Source organism: Eurosta solidaginis, chromosome 3, assembly GCF_040869045.1.
Source record: "Eurosta solidaginis isolate ZX-2024a chromosome 3, ASM4086904v1, whole genome shotgun sequence".
Lineage (NCBI taxonomy): Eukaryota > Metazoa > Arthropoda > Insecta > Diptera > Tephritidae > Eurosta > Eurosta solidaginis.
This window is the reverse complement of record NC_090321.1, coordinates 11,613,029-11,634,081: the sequence shown is the minus strand read 5'-3', so window position 1 is coordinate 11,634,081 and position 21,053 is coordinate 11,613,029. Positions and strand designations below refer to the sequence as shown.

The window sequence follows — 21,053 nt, the reverse complement described above, 5'->3', positions numbered from 1 at the left end:
GGTTTTCGGGATCCGTCCGGGATATCGTCGGGGTCATTTGGGGCCTTTTTCGGGATCATTTGGGGGCTCTTCCGGCATCATTTCTGGATGGTTTTCGGCATCCGTCCGGGATCTCGTCGGGGTCATTTGGGGACTTTTTCGGGATCATTTTGGGGCTCATCCGGCATCATTTCTGGATGGTTTTCGGGATCCGTCCGAGATCCCGTCGGGGTCATTTCGGGACTTTTTCGCGACTAATACGGGATCATTTGATAACCCTTTCGGCATCATTTCTGGATGGTTTTCGGGATCCGTCCGGGATCCCGTCGGGGTCATTTCGGGACTTTTTCGCGACTAATACGAGATCATTTGGGAACCCTTTCGGCATCATTTCTGGATGGTTTTCGGGATCCGTCCGGGATCCCATTAGGGTAATTTCGGGACTATTAGGGGATCATTTGGGAACCTTTCCGGCATCATTTCTGGATAATTTTCGGGATCCGTCCGGGATGCCAATGAGGTCATTTCGGGACTATTTCGGGATCATTTGGGATACCTACCGGCATCATTTCTGGATGGTTTTTGGAATTCGTGCGGGATCCCGTCTTGGTCCTTTCGGGACTTTTTTTCGACTAATACGGGATCATTTGCGGACCCTTTCGGCATCATTTCTGGATAGTTGTCGGGATCCCGTCACGGTCATTTCGGGACTATTACGGGATCATTTGAGGACCTTTCCTGCATCATTTCTGTATTGTTTTCGGAATCCTTTCGGGATCCCGTCAGGGTCATTTTGGGACTTTTTCGGGGCTAATACGGGATCATTTGGGGATCCTCTAGGGGTCGTTTCGTGACTTTTTCTGTTTTATTTCGGGATCATTTGGGGACCCTTCCGGCATAATTTCTTGATGGTTTGCCGGATCCATCAGGGTCATTTCGGGACCATTTTGGGATCATTTGGGGACCCTTCCGAGATCATTTCTGGATCCGTCCGGGATGCCGTAGGAGCCATTTCGGGATTTTTTGTTACTTTTCCGGGATAGTTTTTGGACCCTTCCGGGATCATTTCTGGATCTGTGCGGGATCCCATCTGGGTCATTTCCGGACTATTTCGGGATCATTTTGGGATCCTTCCGGAATCATTTCTGTATGGTTTTCGCGATCCGTCGTTGATTCCCTCGGAGCCATTTCGGAACCTTTTCTGGAGTATGTCGGGGTCATTTGGGGACTTTTTCGGGATCATTTGGGGCTCTTCCGGCATCATTTCTGGATGGTTTTCGGGATCCGTGCGGGACCTCGTCGGGGTCATTTGGGGACTTTTTCGGGATCATTTGGGGGCGCTTCCGGCATCATTTCTGGATGGTTTTCGGGATCCGCCCGGGATATCGTCGGGGTCATTTGGGGACTTTTTCGGGATCATTTGGGGGCTCTTCCGGCATCATTTCTGGATGGTTTTCGGGATCCGTCCGGGATCCCATCAGGGTAATTTCGGGACTATTAGGGGATCATTTGTGGACCTTTCCGGCATCATTTCTGGATAATTTTCGGTATCCGTCCGGGATGCCGACGAGGTCATTTCGGGATTATTTCGGGATCATTTGGGATACCTACCGGCATCATTTCTGGATGGTTTTTGGGATTCGTCCGGGATCCCGTCGGGGTCATTTCGGGACTTTTTCTCGACTAATACGGGATCATTTGCGGACCCTTTCGGCATAATTTCTCGATAGTTGTCGGGATCCGTTCGGGATCCCGTCACGGTCATTTCGGAACTATTAGGGGATCATTTGAGGACCTTTCCGGCATCATTTCTGGATAGTTTTTGGAATCCTTTCAGGATCCCGTCAGGGTCATTTCGGGGCTTTTTCGGGATCATTTAAGGATGGCTTTCAGGATTCGTCCAGGAACCCGTCAGGGTAATTTCTGGACTTTTCCGAGACTATTTCGGGATCGTTTTGGGACCTTCCCAAGATCATTTCTGGATGGATTTCGGGATTTGTCCGGGATGCCCTCAGGGTCATTTTGGGACTATTAGGTGAGCATTTGAGGACCGTTCCGGCATCACTTCTGGATGGTTTACGGTATCCGTTCAGATTCCCGTCGGAATAATTGCGGGACTTTTTCGGGATCATTGGGGTCCCTTCCGACATCATTTCTGGATGGTTTTTGGGATTCGTCCGGCATACCGTCGGGGTCATTTCGGGACTTTTTCTCGACTAATACGGGATCATTTGCGGGCCCTTTCGGTATCATTTCTGGATAGTTGTCGGGATCCGTTCGGGATCCCGTCAGGGTCTTTTCGGAACTATTGGGAGATCATTTGAGGACCTTTCCGGCATCATTTCTGGTTAGTTTTCGGGATCCTTTCCGGGTCCCATCAGGGTCATTTCGGGACTTTTTCGGCATCATTTAAGATTGGTTTTCAGGCTTCGTCCGGGATCCGTCAGGGTAATTTCTGGACTTTTCCCAGACTATTTCGGGATAATTTTGGGACCCTCCCAAGATCATTTCTGGATGGTTTTTGGGATTCGTCCGGCATCCCGACTAATACGGGATCATTCGCGGGCCCTTTCGGCATCATTTCTAGATAGTTGTCGGGATCCGTTCGGGATCCCGTCAGGGTCTTTTCGGAACTATTAGGTGATCATTTGAGGACATTTCCGGCATCATTTCTGGATAGTTTTCGGGATCCTTTCGGGGTCCAGTCGGTCATTTCGGGACTTTTTCGGGATCATTTAGAGATGGCTTTCAGGATTCGTCCGGGAACCCGTCAGGGTAATTTCTAAACTTTTCCGAGACTATTTCGGGATATTTTTGGGACCTTCCCAAGATGATTTCTGGATGGATTTTGGGATCAGTCCGGGATGCCGTCAGGGTCATTTTGGTATTAGGTGATCATTTGAGGACCTTTCCGGCATCACTTCTGGATGGTTTTCGGTATCCGATCAGGATCCCCTCGGAATCATTGCGGGACTTTTTCGGGATCATTTGGGGTCCCTCCCAAGATCATTTCTGGATGGATTTCGGGATCTGTCCGGAATCCCGTCAGGGTCATTTAGGGGTGCGTTCGAGATCCCGTCAGGGTCATTTCGGGACTTCTTCGGGACTATATCGGGATCATTTCTGGATGGTTTATGGGATCCGTCCATGACCCCTTAAGGGTCATTTCGGGACTATTAGGTGATCATTTGAGGACCTTTCCGGCATCACTTCTGGATGATTTTCGGTATCCGTTCGGGATCCCGTCGGAATCAATGCGGGACTTTTACGGAATCATTTGGGATTCCTTCCGGCATCATTTATGGATGGTTTTCGGGATTTGTCCGGGATCCCGTCGGGGTTATTTCGGAACCTTTTCGGGGCTAATACGGGATCATTTGGGGATCCTCTAGGGGTCGTTTCGTTACTTTTTCTGTATTATTTCGGGATCATTTTGGGACCCTTTCGGCATAATTTCTTGATGGTTTGCCGGGTCCATCAGGGTCATTTCGGGACCATTTTGGGATCATTTGGGGACCCTTCCGAGATCATTTCTGGATCCGTCCGGGATGCCGTAGGAGCCATTTCGGGATTTTTTGTTACTTTTCCGGGGTAGTTTTTGCACCCTTCCGGGATCATTTCTGGATCTGTGCGGGATCCCATCTGGCTCAATTCCGGACTATTTCGGGATCATTTTGGAATCCTTCCGGAATCATTTCTGTATGGTTTTCGCGATCCATCGTGGATCCCCTCGGAGCCATTTCGGAACTTTTTCTGGAGTTAGTCGGGATAATTTAGGGACCCTTCCTGGATATTTTCTGGATGGTTTTTGAGATCCGCCCGGGAGCCCGTCAGGGTCATTTCGGAACCTTTTCGGGATCATTTTGGAACACCTTCAGGGATCATTTCTGTGTGGTTCTCTGGATACGTCTAGAATCGTGTCGCTCTCATTTCGGGTTTTTTTGGGACTATTCGGGGAACTTTTGGAGACCCTTTCGGGGCATTTCTGGATGGTTTTCGGGATCTGTCCGCGATAGCGTTGGGGTCATTTCGTAGCTTTTTCTGGATAATTTCGGGATCATTTGGGATCCTATCAGGTTATCAGCTCATTTAGTTCTTTTTTTTACTCAATTACAAAAATAAAATGCATTAGACAGAAAACAAAATTCTAAACAGATAATAAGCAGGCTAACGCGAATAGCCCATATATTTAAAAATTTCCTTGCGGACGGGGCCGCGGGTAAAGGCTAGTAGTTGATAAATGATAATTTTGCATGCTAGGTTAGAAGCTTTTAGGCCGTTAAATAAAAGGCAAAAATAACATTTTCGTTTACCCTCCTACGCGTTTCGACGCTTTTCTGATTCCTATATTGCCCATTTATTTTGGATTCGTTTCGCATTCTTAAATTATGAGCGCCGTGAGCATGTTTGAGGGGTAGCTTTGTTTGCGTAAATATGTGTACCCTATAAACATTTTCTTATAGGTCTGGAGTTCAATATGGGCCCGAAAAATATCAGCGTCAAAAATGCTATCACCTTAGAGCCTTTTATGACTCCAATTTGATGAAATTATGAACAAACGAAAATATTAAAATCAGTCAACTAGGCAGCTCCGGAATAAAAACTCGAAAATTTTCTGCGAAAATTTATTCTAAATAAATAAATAATTCAACTAATACTTATTTCATTTCTATCTTATCCTCATGGGAGTTTTATCACAACAATTTTCTCCCCTATGTTTTCCGCTTCGGATATATATCCAAAATTCTTCCTAAACGCCCTGAAGTAGTGTCATTAAAATACTTAAAATTAGCAGTATATGACGCCAATAAGGCTCATATATATCGGAAGGAGACCTGTATAAGACTGTTTGCTGGGTTGTTTGTTTAAAATCAAAACGAAAATTTTTTAATTTCAAATGACGTACAAATTTAATTGCTGAATTCTTATTCCAAGCAGCCTCGATTAAAATGATTTTTAAATACCCAAAAAAAGATAAAAAAAAGGAATATTCCGGGTATTTTCCTGGTATTTACCCATAAAAATGGTAAATACCCGGTAGAATCCCAATTCTATGAATAAATTAACTTTGATAAATTTTCTTATGTTAAATTTTCATTCGAATAATTATCTAAATAAAAATTTATTCGAATAATGCCTAAGTCTATCTGGGATAGGGCGCTTTTGTAACGGCAGCCGAGATATTCTGATATTCCACTCAGCAGTGGAAATGCTTTGTAACAAAACTATGGTTTTTTTTTTTCTCCCGAACTAGTACCGAAAAACGGTGTCTGTTAACGCAACGAAGAGAATATCTACCTATTCTAATAGAAAGTTCGCACCTTAAAAGTTTTGTTAAAAGCACATATATCAGACATTCTGTTAATAAGGCCGTATCTGAGAGAAGTCGCATCTTAGGAGCCCGGCTTAAAATATTGTAACTGAACAAATTATTTTTTGGTCAAAAAAGCTTCGAGTTTAACTTAATTTATTTCATATTCCAAATTCGCAAGATATAAAATGCCGAATCAGAATATAGATTCATGTGTCTTCTATAGCATAGTTTTGCATTTTGAGCCATTAACGAATTATGAAAAGAAATTAAACTAAATTTATTTCATATCTCTTCTGTCAAAAAATTGTTTATTTCAATGACAACCTTTTTAAACGGCATCCTGAGGTATGACTTCGTCGAGATACGGTCTTATCTGAATATCTGAGATACGTCGCTTTTAACTAAACTTTTAAGTTACGACCTTTCTATTGGAATAGGTCGATATGCGGCCCTGGGCAGTAATTTCAGTGTAATCCTATCTAATTTGCTGCATCCCTCCCACAAATGTCATCCACGGAGCAGCTCCTTGCAGCTGGACTGCTCCTTTCCCCTCCTAATCTGGGATGGTATTGCATCAACCCCGGTCCCAGGTTGGGGTTCTGCTGCATATGCGGAAAAAGGATCAACTTAAGACGGTCAGACTCTTGCCCTTGGGTCACGTGTAAAAGATGGAACGCCACCAACGCTACCCAGCAGGCCACATCAACTGCCCGCTGTTGCTCGCGCCAAACGGCGCTTCCATCCTTTACCCCCGTACCGCTCCTTCTTTTTCGGCACACGCACTCGCGTAAGAAGGAGTCATCAACTCCTAGTTCCCCACACCATGTGCTCCGTATGCCAGCGAAGAATACTTGTTATCGCGACATCGGTTCAAGCAGTTCATGTCTTGGACGATGCCACCTTTATAGATACTCCTGGCTTAGAAATGGCAACCGTTCGACCAGCACAGTCTTTGCATCGTGCTGCTAATACCCAAGTACCAACCCATCGACACCAGGTACTCCAGTAGCAGCCGAACAGCATATTCGACAAATCCTTCAAGGCGTATCCACCCATCTCTTACTCCCAGAATGACACTGCCCTTTCGTTGCACTTCAGCATTCTGCAACCAAATTGTAACGGATTACCCGGAAAGATCCGAACTTGCGATGGCTACAACATTTAAACTACACCATTATATTAATTTTAAAAAAGCTTTGTCACATTCGAAGAAATGCGTGAGCGTCTTTTTGCCGACAATTTGTAATGCATCCTTCAGTAGACAAGGCCAGAGGTCGTGCAAACAGACGGGCACAAAAACACAAACACGACGTGTTACCCACTAACGTCATCCGACAGAGGTCGAAAAAGCCATCCAAAAGGCCAAGCCCTCTAATTCAATAGGCCCAGACGGAATAGCCAGGCCAATCTTAAAAAACCTTAGCGCTGAGGGAATAAACTACCTACCTAACGCTCATTTTCAACCTGTCGTTGAATTCATTTGTCATTTCCGAACAATGGGAAATAGCAAGGATAATTCCACTACTAAAGCCTGGGAAACCAGCTAACGAAGGCGAGTCATATCGACCGATATCACTGAAGCGCATTTTTGAGCAATAAAAATAATGTGTGACAAAGAAAAATTAGTATACTTTTTGCTTAGGTCTAGTCGAAAATATAGTGTGACGAATATTAGCATCACTAATTGATCTCACATCCCTAAGGTTATTAAATAAAGGCACAACAACATTAAAGCAAGCTACATAAACACATTAATCATCATTTACCCACATATATACAAGGTAAAAGAGAGATACTCACCATCAGCCGAAGTAGTACTCACATATACACACGCATATGTCTATGCGAGAGGCTATAAACTACAAATACACACGCATATAGCTGGTAGCCAAGTAGAAGATTATAGAGGAAGAAACGTTGACATTTTTAGAAATATGCGGACAAGGCAACAGAGAGTATAAAAGCAGAGCAAGCTGAGTAATCAGTAATCAGTTTGATTTAAGCACGCTATTGGTTGGTCCATTTTACATAATTGAATATTGGAGTTATTTATTCAACAATTTAGCGATACGAACGTTAGTAGGAGGTGTAAAATAAGCGGAGTTTCCGCAAAATTCGTTACAATAGCATATATTCGAATATAACTTCATTACTGTTTAGTCTGCAAACAAATTCGTGTAAAAATTGTTCAGGATAAAATGAATTTTCAGGAGTTGTTCTGACAAGATCGACCTGCAATAGCTGCTTTTAAATTCTACTACGATCGGTGTAGAGTTGACTACTACAAAAAATTTCAATGTAGTACGCTAGAAAACCGCTACCACGATTTTTCAGAACAAAAGATTTACCTATCTGTGTGTGTGAAAAAACAAATTTAATACACGTAAATACTGGCAATAAACTGCTGAAAAAATTAGGTTAGGTAAATGATGAATGGAGTACTAGAGAAAGTGTTACCATAGGCATAGGGTGTTTTATTAGTATGCTCTATGGAGTAATAAAGAATGAGAGCGTGAGTGTTGTCACTACACGGTAGCGTAAGGTGTCAAAAGGGTGCGTTTTAGAGTTGATATAAGCAACATCACACAGCAACTCCAGACAAACAGGTCACCTGCATATATATTGAAGTCTCCGAGCATATACACAATTTTAATGCATGCAAGTGCTGTTATTTTGGAAATAAACAGGAAATATGAGCTAATGTGTGATTTTAATTACTGATACACAAATTAAGTTTAAGTTAAAATTTGTTTTTTAGGGTTTTGGTGGTTGTAACATCTAATATATAAAATTCTTTTGTCACGGTTTTAGAGGCTGAACTCCTCCGAAACGGCTGAACCAATTCTCATGAAATTTTGTGAGCATATTGGGCAGGTCTGAGAATCGGCCGACGTCTACCTTTTTTTCGCTACGTGTCTAGGGTCTTGAGATCAAAACGTGGACCCGGGTACCCCTAGAATGTGTTTATACAATATGGATATCAAATGAAAACTGTTGATGAGTGATATAGTACAGGATAATTTTCATACCCCTGGGTGACTAGGGTCTCGAGATATAGGCCAAAACGTGGACCCGGATACCCGTAGAATGTGTTTATACAATATGGATGTCAAATGAAAGCTGTTGATGAGTGCTATAGGACAGAGTAATTTTCATACAACTGGGAGGCTAGGGTCTCGAGATATAGCCCAAAACGTGGACCTGGGTACCCTTAGAATGTGTTTATACAATATGGATATCAAATGAAAGCTGCTTATGAGTGCTATACTACAGGATAATTTTCATACAACTGGGAGTCTAGGGTCTCGAGATATAGCCCAAAACGTGGACCCGGGTAACCCTAGAATGTGTTTATACAATATGGATATCAAATGAAAGCTGTTGATGAGTGATATAGTACAGGATAATTTTCATACAACTGGAAGGCTAGGGTCTTGAGATATAGTCCAAAACGTGGACCCGGGTACCCCTAAAACGTGTTTGCACAATATGGATAGCAAATGAAAGCTGTTGATGAGTGCTATAGTACAGGATAATTTTCATACAACTGGGAGGCTAGGGTCTCGAGATAGCCAAAAACGTGGACCCGGGTACCCCTAGAATGTGGTATACAATATGGATATCAAATGAAAATTGTTGATTAGTGCTATAGTACAGAATAATTTTCATACAACTGGGAGGCTAGGGTCTCGAGATATAGTCCAAAACGTGGACCCGGGTACCCCTAGAATGTGTTTATACAATATGGATATCAAATGAAACTTGTTGATAAGTGCTATAGTACAGGATAAATTTCATACAAATGGGAGGCTAGGGTCTCGAGATATAGCCCAAAACGTGGACCGGGTACCCCTAGAATGTGTTTATACAATATGGATATCAAATGAAAACTGTTGATGAGTGCTATAGTACAGGATAATTTTCATACAACTGGGAGGCTAGGGTCTCGAGATATAGCCCAAAACGTGGACCCGGGTACCCCTAGAATGTGGTATACAATATGGATATCAAATGAAAACTGTTGATTATTGCTATAGTACAGGATAATTTTCATACAACTAGGAGGCTAGGGTCTCGAGATATAGCCCAAAACATGGACCCGGATACACCTAGAATGTGTTTTTATATTATGGGTATCAAATTGAAGCTGTTGATGTGTGCTATAATACAGAGTAAGTTTTACACCGCTTAGTGATTTAGGCCTCCAGATATAGGCCAAAACATGGACCCGGATACCCCTAAAATGTGTGTGTATTATGTATATCAAATGAATGCTGTTGCTGAGAGCTCTAAAGTTCATTGTGATATTCGATTAAGTCGCATAAACCTGGCAAAACTGATAAATATGCATGTGAAGCCGAAATAAAGACAAGAATTAATAATACCCACATACGTATTTACATACGTCCTATTCGATTTGCCTGAAATTTCGTATATAAATTTGCCTATATTAGTATTTACGATGCTTTTTTCCGAGAAATATGCCAGAGACGGACTGGGACTGGGATTAGGACTAGGACTGGGACTGAGACTGAGACTCGGGAGTGGGACTGGGACTGAGACTTGGAATGGGACTGGAACATACCACCCTCTGGGACTGGCAATAAGAGATGAAGAAAAAGGAGAAAAACTTGAGAGAAGAGAAAATAGAGAAGGAGACTGAGAAAGAGATAGAATGAGACGAAGATGGAGATGAAGCGAAAAAGACGGAGGGAGGAGTGAGTAAAAAGATTAGGAAAAAGTGTAGAGGGGTAGGGCAGAGTTAGACGGAAAAAGCTTATTAAAATGTATGCAGATAGGACAAATTTAGGGCAGAACAACGTCTGCCGGGTCTGCTAGTATTTATATAATATAATAACTGTCCAAAGAAAAAAAAACACAAAAATAAAGTAATTATAAGAAATAAAAGTTAATAAAAAAAAAAAAAACAAATAAAATTACAAGATAAAAAAAAATTAAAATTAAATTAATACAATTAAAACAATAAGATAAAAAAGAAAACAAATTATAATAATAAAATGATGTGAAATAAAATAAAATTAATTAAATTGCAATAAATTAAATCAAATTAAGTTAAATTGAATTACATTAATTTAAATAGAATTAAACTAAATTAAGTTAAGTTAAATTAAATTAATCTGAATTTTTGCTGTTCCATATACTGTTGTACTATAAGAGATCATAGATCTCATTGTACTAATGTAACTTATCAATAAATGAAATGAAATGTAAATTTAAAATTAGATGTGGCTATAAAACTGGGAATACTCTTACGCAAAAGTCAAAGTTTTTGCACGAAACTCCTCAATTAAAAATTGTTCCTAAGTTAAAGAATCAATAATTAATAAACAACTTTTTATATAATTTTCAGAAATGAACCTACGCGCACTGAGAATCAAAATGAACAAAGCTCGTATCACGAAGTCCCCTTCGAATTTTCTTCCAATACAGAAAAGAGAGAAGATATAAAAGAAGAACATTATTTAAATTTTGGATCATCTATTTCGAGTACAACAACTATAACTTCCACAACTGAAAATCCCGAAAATTGCGAAAGGTTAAAAAATGTAAATAAGTTGTCGAAAGCGTTTAAAAACAATTCTTTAGAAGGACCAGTTAAGACAAAAGTATTGTCTAAACCGGATAACGATGGACAAAACGTAAATGTTCAGTCTTTGGGTAATTTGATTGCGGACAATAATCACGCGAACAACGAGGCAAATCCACAAATTACACCAACAAATACTCCACCAACCAATCAGAAAGCAACAATTGCAGGCAAGGATATTGAGTCTAGAAAAAAACGGAAAAGAGAGTATCAAAAACATCGCAGGCAATTACTTAGCGGTAAAGAAGCTACGGTCAATACAGTGAGCTCAACAACAAGTGTACCTGGTGGATCTAAAAAAAAATCCAAAAAATTATCCAAAATAGAAGAAGACTATGACAATTTTATTGACAATTTAATGACCAATTTGAAACAAATGAAACCGTTGCAAGTATTGGAACCCTTATTAAATCGAAACTTTGTCGTTTGTAGCACCTATGGACTGAGTAATAATCTCCCACGTGGTGTAAATAGTAAAGAGAACGGAGATATTTTGCTCACTGCACCCCTCTTAGGTGAATATGGAAATGCCCATCGTTCAAATGCAATAACACTATACGATCATAATTATTCATCAGAAAACAATAAAGAGAAACAGTTATCGACAATACAAAATGATTTTTATGATCAGGAGTTTTCTCCAAATATGCGAAATAATCATAACGAAAGATTTTTAAGAATTTGGAGCATTATAAAAGAGCGTAATATTGAATCTTCAGATATTATTGTTAATACCTGCGAAAATACTATGGGTTCAGTGAATCCGTTCGGCGATAAATTGCACAGATTGTCATTCCATAAGTTTGTGTATCCTGGCTTGGTAATAATGAATAAGAACGTGGATCATTATATGGACCGGATGTCTCCAAGCGTTCCGATAATTGAACCAACATTTAATCAAAAGAAATATTTCCACGAGAAGATGTTCAACCAAATTGATGACATTGAAAATATAAAAGAACAAGTTTCCACATGCGGGAATGACGTCAGGTATCTATTTATAATAAGATTACAAAAAATGGTTTTAGTATATGGTATATGTATCAAAATATCCACCTTTTTTTATTTTTTATTTAGGACTAAATGTGACGATAGCAACAATCGTGTAGTTACATTGTCTGTGCAAATGTCAGCTGTTAATAACATATATGGTGTACTTAAGGACTTGGCAAATTTGTTACATATTCCTGCACCTGCAATGTATAAAATTATTGATGCCCCACCATTTAACTTATCTGGGGACCTATCACTTAAGAACAATAATAAATTAACAGTTAAGAGTGCGATAAGTTTTCAACAAGATGTTATATGCGGCAGAAAAAAATTATGTTACAATTGTGGTGCTTCTTTAGCAGATACGGGACTTCATGCATTTAAAATTCCTTTCTGCGATATAAGAGGAATGCCAAATTCTGCTTTGTTACCAAATTTGTCACCAATGAAACTACAGTTTTGCAACAACTATTGTTATGAACAGTTCAAAGATCCTAATAAAACCACATGTGCTAATTTGAGAAATACTGAAGAGATTCAAATGAATGCAGAACAAAAATTTTGTGAAAAAACAGCTAAAGAAAGTAAAAGTAGTGAGAAACAACCAAGTGTTGCTATAACAAAAAATGTACCAAAAAGTCGCAGTTATAAGCACTATAATCCTAACAGTTCCAAAGACTTAAAAACAAATAATTTTGTTTTTGGGGTTGGGTCAAAAGACAAAACGAAGCCAAATGGATTTGCTGGTTGTATTTTAAATAGCTCCATTGAAGATATCCGTCAATGTGTTTTTTGCTATCAACGCGGAGATGGCGTTGCCAATGGGCCATCACGACTATTAAATTTCGATATAGATAAATGGGTATATTGAATGATATTTTGTTCATAACTTTCGTAGAAACACAATTGATTAACAAAAATATATTTCTTAATATATATAGGTACATTTAAACTGCGCTCTGTGGTCAAGTGAAGTGTATGAGACTATAAGCGGTGGCCTTATGAATTTTCAAGCTGCTTTACAAGATGGACTCAATCAGTCTTGTAGTGGTTGTCAGCAATTAGGTGCTACGGTACGTTGCTTTAAGAATCGCTGCACACAAGTTTTCCACCTGCCATGTGCAGTTAGAGAGAATTGTGTGTTTTACAAAAACAAAACGATACACTGCCAACAACACGCAAATCGGTTAGAAAAGGAAAATGAGCTGTCATCACTCGTCGTACAAAGACGTGTATTTGTTGAGCGGGATGAAAATCGTCAAGTAGCTAATGTGATGCACCATTCGGAACTAACAAATTTACTTCGAGTCGGTACTTTGATTTTTTTGAATGTTGGCCAACTGCTTCCGCACCAATTAGAAGCTTTTCACAATATAGATCATATATATCCTGTAGGATACAAAGTCGTAAGTGAAATGCCTTTCCATTAAACATTCCCACCAGCACATTGTAACTTAGCTCACAAAGGCACTAATCTTCATATTTTTCCAAATTCTGTTTTACCCAGATTTTAGTTTGATTTATTAAAAACCGTCGCTACAAAACTTTGAAAGAATGAAACAAAGTAAGTCACTTTTAACAATTGAGGCGTTACGTGCAAAGGGATCAAGGGTCGATGTTCGTTTTTTTGCGTAAAACAGCTTAATGGGGAAAAATAGGTCCAGTTTCATACCCACACGAGATATATCCCTGAAACTGACTTAGTGACATCGCAAAATGTAAAGCTCTGCTAGTTTGCTTTGCTTTGTTCTTAAAAAAATTTAGTTGCTCATACTTCAATACAGTGGGCCTCACCGTATAAGCCATGTTAACGTGTTCCGATTTCGCGAAATTTTATATTCACCCGTTTTTACTTAGGAAGAGGGACATACAAAAGTTTCATTGATGTGCCACTGTTGTTTCTATGTTATATGCAAAATGGTTACATCTGTAATCAATTTGTTTCGCCATTTTTGGCGAAAATTGGGAAAAATGGATTTTGTGAATATATATATTGGAAAGATTACATATTAAATATACTATAAGACCAATTCTAAATATTTTCGCGGATTTTTTTATTCCCGCGGAAAAATTCCTTCAATTCTTTTCTCCTAGGAAGAAGAATAATTGGGGAATAGGAATTTCGAATTTTCGAAGTCAGCTGTTTTGTCAATTGAAATTTCGTTGCGCATTTCTTATTTTGTTTACAAAATTGAAAAGTTTAATTATTGTTGCGAATTTGTTTGAAATTAAGAAATAAGGTATAAACAATGCACATTATTGCATTTCATGTGGTATTCACTGAAATGAGTAATGAATTGGTGCCACAGCAACATCAACCCCTGCAAAAATCGCGAGTACTCCATGCATGCATGTATGGAGTACTCGCTATGGACCAACCGAGTACTCCAAAATTATCCACAATTCATACAAAAAATATGGTCCAATTAACATTGCGATGTCCTAGCGCCGGACCATATACTCCAGCTCCGCATTACATCAGAGTAATCCATGGAGTATCCACAGTCCAATAAACATCGTGTAGTGATTACAATCGTCAAAAACGAGCAATGATCGGCTTACAACATGTTCGTGTAGAAACATGAGTTAGTCCATCGCTGCATTACAGTGGAGTAGAATGGTAAGTACTCCAGTGGACCACATGGTCCAACGATTTTTGCAGGGAACAGAGGAGCATAATAAGAAGACGGCGGGATAACACAAATCCGCCGGAGTTGCCTGCTTTCATTCAGCAAAGCAAATTTCGGACGTCCAAGTCGAGTTGAGTTCGCCTTTCGCCATATGCCAAAATCTTTTTAAGCCTTCTTAAAAAATCCTTGCGCAATTTCTGGATGGCTGCATCAAATATACCAAGAGCTCTTCCGTTGCTTATGAAAGGTATTCTACTTAAAATAAGGAATATTGTGGTTGTTGTTGTTGTTGTATTAACAGTGAGAATATTGTGGTAGAATGTACATACATATTTTAGCACAAATTTGTATAAATAAGTATTCTTTCTTAAAAGAACCAATTTCCTTTAACTACTTTGATGCATTCCCTTTAATTTAACAAGTGAAAAAACTCCTATGAAATGGCAGAGAAATCTCCCTCTCCCTCACATTCATAATACCTACTTTTCTCCCATAACCGGTTTCAGCTTTTTCGAACATTGTTCAGACTAGGAGGAAAGGGAGAAGTGAAAAAACTCGCACGGAATTTTTATTCAGAATACGAGGAATGGGAGAAGCGAAAAACTCGCACGGAATTTTTGTTTAGAATTGGTCTGTATACGTTTAGAAAATGTTTTAATTACTACAACAAAAAAATGCTATATCTATAACCTCAAATGTTCAAAACACGAAAATCTCAAAACGTAATTTTAAAATAAGTTCCCTTTTTGCACGCAACTTCTCATTTAATGCAATGCGGTGGATGTGAAAATCAGACGTTTTTTGTTTATCTTTTAGAGTTTTAAATCTTTAGTGTAGGGCGTTTTGTGAACTAAAGTACGATACATACATATATACTTTAGGGTGTATCATGACTCGGAAACTCGTTTGTTTCCCAGAAATCAAAGCTTAATAATTTACAATCACCGTTGTTATCCACGCTTTTCTAATATCGAAAAATCCAACTTCGTTGTTTTTACAGAGTGGCGAAATTTGTTTTCCCTATTTTGAGAACCTAAAAAGCTGAGTTAGGTATTATTCGAATAAATTTTTATTTAGATAATTATTCGAGTGAAAATGTATCATAAGAAAATTATTCAAAGTTAATTTATTCATGAATAAATTTTCGATAGATTATTTTATGTTTGAATAATTTTCTAATTGAAATTTTTTTATAGTCTTCTCATGATTCAATCACAAGAGATTTGCTAGACTGACACATTTTTTGACAATTGCAGCCATTTTGCTCCCAAATCGAACTGACATCCGTTAACTGTGTTTTTTCTTTGCGATTTTTCGAAAAATATTAGTAGTAGAAATAGGAAGCAATCGGTTTACTACTACCCGATAAGTACTGAACTGCATAATTCCTTAGACCATTTTTTTAATTTTACAATGAATTAATTAACTTTGCCACGATCTCTTAGTATACATAGGTTTTATGAATGTTAACTGAAAGAAAACAAGTGTTGCCTTTCGTAAAAATAACTTATTCGTCACTCTAACAAAATTTCTGTAGATAAAAGCAATTATCTTTATTCGTGAGTAACAAATAAGAAAATTATTTATCTTTTATGCGTTATTCGAATAAACTTTGCCCAACTCTGGGCCTGTATCGTGTTATACGATCCATGATCGAATCCAATTTTTAAATGGCAAAAGCACTGAAACGGTGATTAGGATTGAGGTTATTCATAAAATATAGGTTGTAAATACTTATTAGATTCATATTGTGTTATCATTTTTATGAAAAACGTGACAGATTCATATTCATCATTTGAGTGAAATTGGTTTTTCATCCATTATCGTATAACACGAAATCGGCCCTGCTTATAAGGCAGATACTCCAAACAATAGGTAACATTTTGCACTTCTGTTGTCTCCATGCATCATGGTACGCTCTATTAAGCTTACATAAATCAAGATTATGTTTCTTTTGCGTAATATGTTTGTGTTTTGTTTTTTAGATTCGCTTTTATTGGTCGACGAAACGGCCTAATCGGCGTTGCCGATATGTATGCTCCATTAGCGAGGTAGCTGGTTGTCCTGAGTTTCGAATTCAGGTGCAAGAGCCCGGAAGTGAAGTTGAATTGAGAGACTCCACCCCCAATGCTGTCTGGAAACAAATTTTAATACAGATTGCATCAATGCGTAAAAGTAATAATGTCGTTCAGCTGTTCCCCCAATTTATTTCCGGCGAAGATCTTTTTGGATTGACAGAGCCGTCTGTAGTTCGGATCATAGAGAGTTTACCTGGCATAGAAACGTTGACCAATTACCGATTCAAATATGGTCGAAATCCTCTGTTAGAATTGCCACTCGCAATAAATCCCACTGGATCTGCGCGCACCGAGCCTAAACAGCGTCACATTGTTGCTTGGAGAAAACCTCATACTCAACGTACTGGCTCCAGCGCAAACCAACGTATTGTTAATTCTACAACTTCTACTATTGCTGGGGAAATAGCATGTCCTTATAGTAAACAATTTGTACACTCAAAGAGTTCCCAATATAAAAAAATGAAACAGGAATGGAGAAACAATGTATATTTGGCAAGGTAAGGAATATACACAAAATTAATCCGAGGACTACATTTGTACATACATATGTATGTATGTAAAAATGCGAGAAATCTTTGACTTTAATATATTAAAAACAAGTAAGGAAGTCTAAGTTCGGGTGGAACCGAACATTACATACCCAGTTGTACACTTGAAATGCTGTTGTTGTTTGTTTTGTGCTTAATAGTGTTACAAAAAAAAAAAAAAAAAAAAAAAATAATACATATAAATATGGTTCTATTCTGAACAAATTTTTCTTCGAGTTATGGCTCCCGAAACAGCAAATTGCTTAGTCATAAAAGGAGCAGTGCCACGCCCTTTTTTAAAAGTTGAACTTTTTCCTATTTATTGTTATAAATCCACTTAGGAAAAGAAATACCATTGTTACAAGCTCTTTTTTTTTTAAATCTTTTATATAAAAGTGGGCGTGGTTCTTAACCGATTTCGTTAATTTTCTTCAAAGCATTCCTTACAGTAAAGGCAACCTCTCTGCCGAATTTTGTTACGATAGGTTTAACGATTTTTGATTTATGAAATAATATTTGTAAAATTGATTTTATCACAAGTGAGCGGTGCCACGCCCATTTTAAAATTTTTTTTTCAAATTTTTATCAGGAGTCAATATCAGTCCACACGTCAAATTTCAACATTCGAGGTGTATTACATATTTACTAAATAATCAGATTTTTTGTGTTTTCCAAAATGTTATATATATAAAAAGTGGGAGTGGTTATCATACGATTTCGCTCATTTTCAATACCAATCTATTCTGGGTCCAGATAAGCTCGTATACCAAATTTGGTGAAGATATCTCAATATTTACTCAAGTTATTGTGTTAACGGACGGACGGACGGACATCAATCAAATTTTTTTTCGATACTGATGATTTTGATATATGGAAGTCTATATCTATCTCGATTCCTTTGTACCTGTACGACCAACCGCTATGCAATCAAATTTATAATACCCTGTGTACAAGTACAGCTGGGTATAAAAACCTCATGGATCTAGGGCTGGGAAGGCGGGATGGCCTAGAAGGTTCCATGTAGTCATACTAAATCGTTACCGAGATGGTCGGGCTGGTACCTTAATGGTGCTTGTTACCGGACCGTACTGGATTTATATACAGCAAAGGACCATCAACAATGATAACAAAACCTTCGGGGAGTGTCCTTATCTCTACAACAGCAAAAATAGAACAGAAATGGGATATGTTTTCAAAATATTCGGAAATTTTTATAAGCAAATTTATGCTATCAAAAACTTTTCTCTGACCCTACAGTGTATGCAACATTGTTGGGGTTTATATTAAGAACACTCACTGGGTAATTCAGATGGCCCGTTACCTCAAAATGACATAGAAGTTACCAATGGAACATCAAATCAAAATAAATTTTTGTGAAAATAAAAGACTGCGCATATTTTCCTTTATATCTATATCAAAGATGTACAAACGTGGTACAAGGTGTTAACTTATTTGTTTATTTGTAGATCCAAAATACAAGGTCTTGGCTTATATGCTGCACGCGATATAGAGAAACACACAATGATAATAGAATATATTGGGGAAGTCATTCGAACTGAAGTATCGGAAATCCGCGAAAAACAATATGAAGCTAAGGTAAATTTTAATTTTATACAAATACAAATTGCTAATAATAACTAGCAATAATGAAATGCCTAGTCGAGTGAAACATCTAGTCGGCTTTGCATGGTGTTTCAGATTTTATTGTCAATGTAACAAATGACAATCAAAAATAAATTATTATATTATTATTTTTATTTGTTTGTTTGTTTTAATGGTGTGTTCAATTTATACTTATTATTAAGAATTCATGAGCTTAACACCGGCTTATAATAATTGAATATTCGATTATTATGTTTTTCTAAGAGAAACTGAAAAGAAAGAAACATTTACTGGCATATTGCGATGTTACCATTCCGAAAACCGTCACGTAATCATCATCAGGCAATTTCGTAATGTTATCAAAGGTTTCACCGAGATTCGCACCGCGAATCACAATTACGTGGCGGTTTTCGAAATTGTACCATCGCAATGTGACAGTAAATGTTTTTCTTTCTTTCTTTTCAGTTTCTCTTAGAAAAACATAATAACCGAATATTCAATTATTATAAGCCGATGTTAAGCTCATGAATTCTTAATAATAATTATTATTTTTATTTTCGCTGGAAAAGATAATATGGCCTTTTCAAAAATAAGCACATATTTGGTTAGGTGCACAATCTATGAGTAATTGCGCATAGTTAAGGAGGAAGCTGCTAGTATCTATTTTAACTATTTTTTGTAAAAGCGTAATATATTTTTTGGGGGCTGCTGAAAGATGTTCGCTTATTGAAGAAAGTGGCCCTGTGTCAAGGCGAATCCATACCGGGTGGCGTGGGAAAGAATGTCAAATCAAAACAAAATTTTCATAGATTCCGATTAATTGAATGTTGTAGTACAAGGCGTTATATGGGAAATTATCAAGAAGAAGCTGTTGCGATAACAACACCTGAGACTGAATTCGCCTTGCGCTGTGTGAAAAAGGAATCTAAATTATTTCATTAAATAAAATTGTGATTCGATCAAGTTTCGGTGTGAAATTGGTATTAATTCAATATAATAGAAATTTTCGAATAAATTACGGCAGTCATATTTTAGTGTTTAAAATTTTTCTTCCTTATTGTTATTAAATATTTCTTCAAAATATTACTAAATTACATATGTATATATATTTTGTTTCTAATTAGAACCGAGGAATATATATGTTTCGTCTGGATGAAGATAGAGTTGTTGATGCGACCCTATCTGGTGGATTAGCTCGTTATATAAATCATGCGTGCAACCCAAATTGTGTAACTGAGACTGTTGATGTTGATCGTGAACTGCGGATTATTATATTTGCTAAGAGAAGAATTAATCGAGGGGAAGAGGTAGTACACATTATAACATAATTCGGCTATGACTGTACCTAATGATCTTTCCTTCTATTTAGCTATCATATGATTATAAATTTGATATCGAAGATGATGCTAATAAGATATCTTGCATGTGTGGCTCCCCGAACTGTAGAAAATGGATGAATTGAAACATTATTATTTTTGTCAGCTTTGTATGTATATTAAGTAAACTCATATCAATATTATAAATATGTAAATTAAGAAAAAATATTAATATAGTTAATTATAAGCAGATATATATATATATATATATATATATATATATATATATATATTTAATATCTTACATCGTTATCATGTAATGTTATACATAGGTAATAAATTAAAGTTTCGTAGAACTTTTATCCCTGCAGAACAAATGCAGTCGATTATATTAATATGAATAGTGTGGTATGTTTTTATTTCACTTGTAAGTATGTATATTAATGAGATAATTAACAATTCTTAAGGGAAGAAAAATTATGTTAATACAAAAATTTATGACGAATAATAAAACAATATTCCTCTGGAAGATCAATGACATTTGCGTAAAAATTTGAACAAGAGCTTTATACGCCTTTTTAATTTTGTATGAATAAGGGGCTTTACTTACAGTCTCACTTTAGAACACTCAGCGATAAATGATTCTCGCAAAAATTACATAAGCACAAAGGCGTCTACACTCAACAATGCATTAAATATTTTCATACAAAATGTATGTTAATTTTCGACCAGAAAGATTTGGCAAATATAGATGGGTAGTTCCACTTCTTCTTTGGTGAACTGCATCCGGATTTTTCAACTATCCGGATAAACCGAATATTGGAATAACGGGATAGCTAAGCAAAAAATCCGGCTATCCGGATTCGTAAATAGATAATCCGGATATCCGTATGACTGGATGCTGGAATATAAAAGTTGAATATCTGCGTATCAGAATTGAACGAAGCAAACATCGAAAAATTATTCACAAAATATGTTTGTATATTATTAAATTAACGTCAAAAAT

General features: G+C 37.6%; 1 protein-coding gene across 3 annotated transcripts in view; it reads left to right on the top strand.

Moving 5' to 3' along the window:
* trr (trithorax-related) overlaps positions 1-20,335 on the top strand; it is a 37,318-nt gene extending 16,983 nt beyond the window's left edge. For all 3 annotated transcript variants that reach the window (XM_067770789.1, XM_067770787.1, XM_067770788.1), the window contains 7 exons: positions 10,665-11,891; positions 11,979-12,756; positions 12,836-13,300; positions 16,510-17,099; positions 18,596-18,725; positions 19,856-20,038; positions 20,101-20,335. In XM_067770789.1, the coding sequence (XP_067626890.1) occupies positions 10,665-11,891; positions 11,979-12,756; positions 12,836-13,300; positions 16,510-17,099; positions 18,596-18,725; positions 19,856-20,038; positions 20,101-20,193 (3,466 nt within the window). In that variant the 3' untranslated portion in view covers positions 20,194-20,335. The remainder of the gene's footprint in view (positions 1-10,664; positions 11,892-11,978; positions 12,757-12,835; positions 13,301-16,509; positions 17,100-18,595; positions 18,726-19,855; positions 20,039-20,100) is intronic.
* The last annotated feature ends 718 nt before the right edge of the window (positions 20,336-21,053 follow it).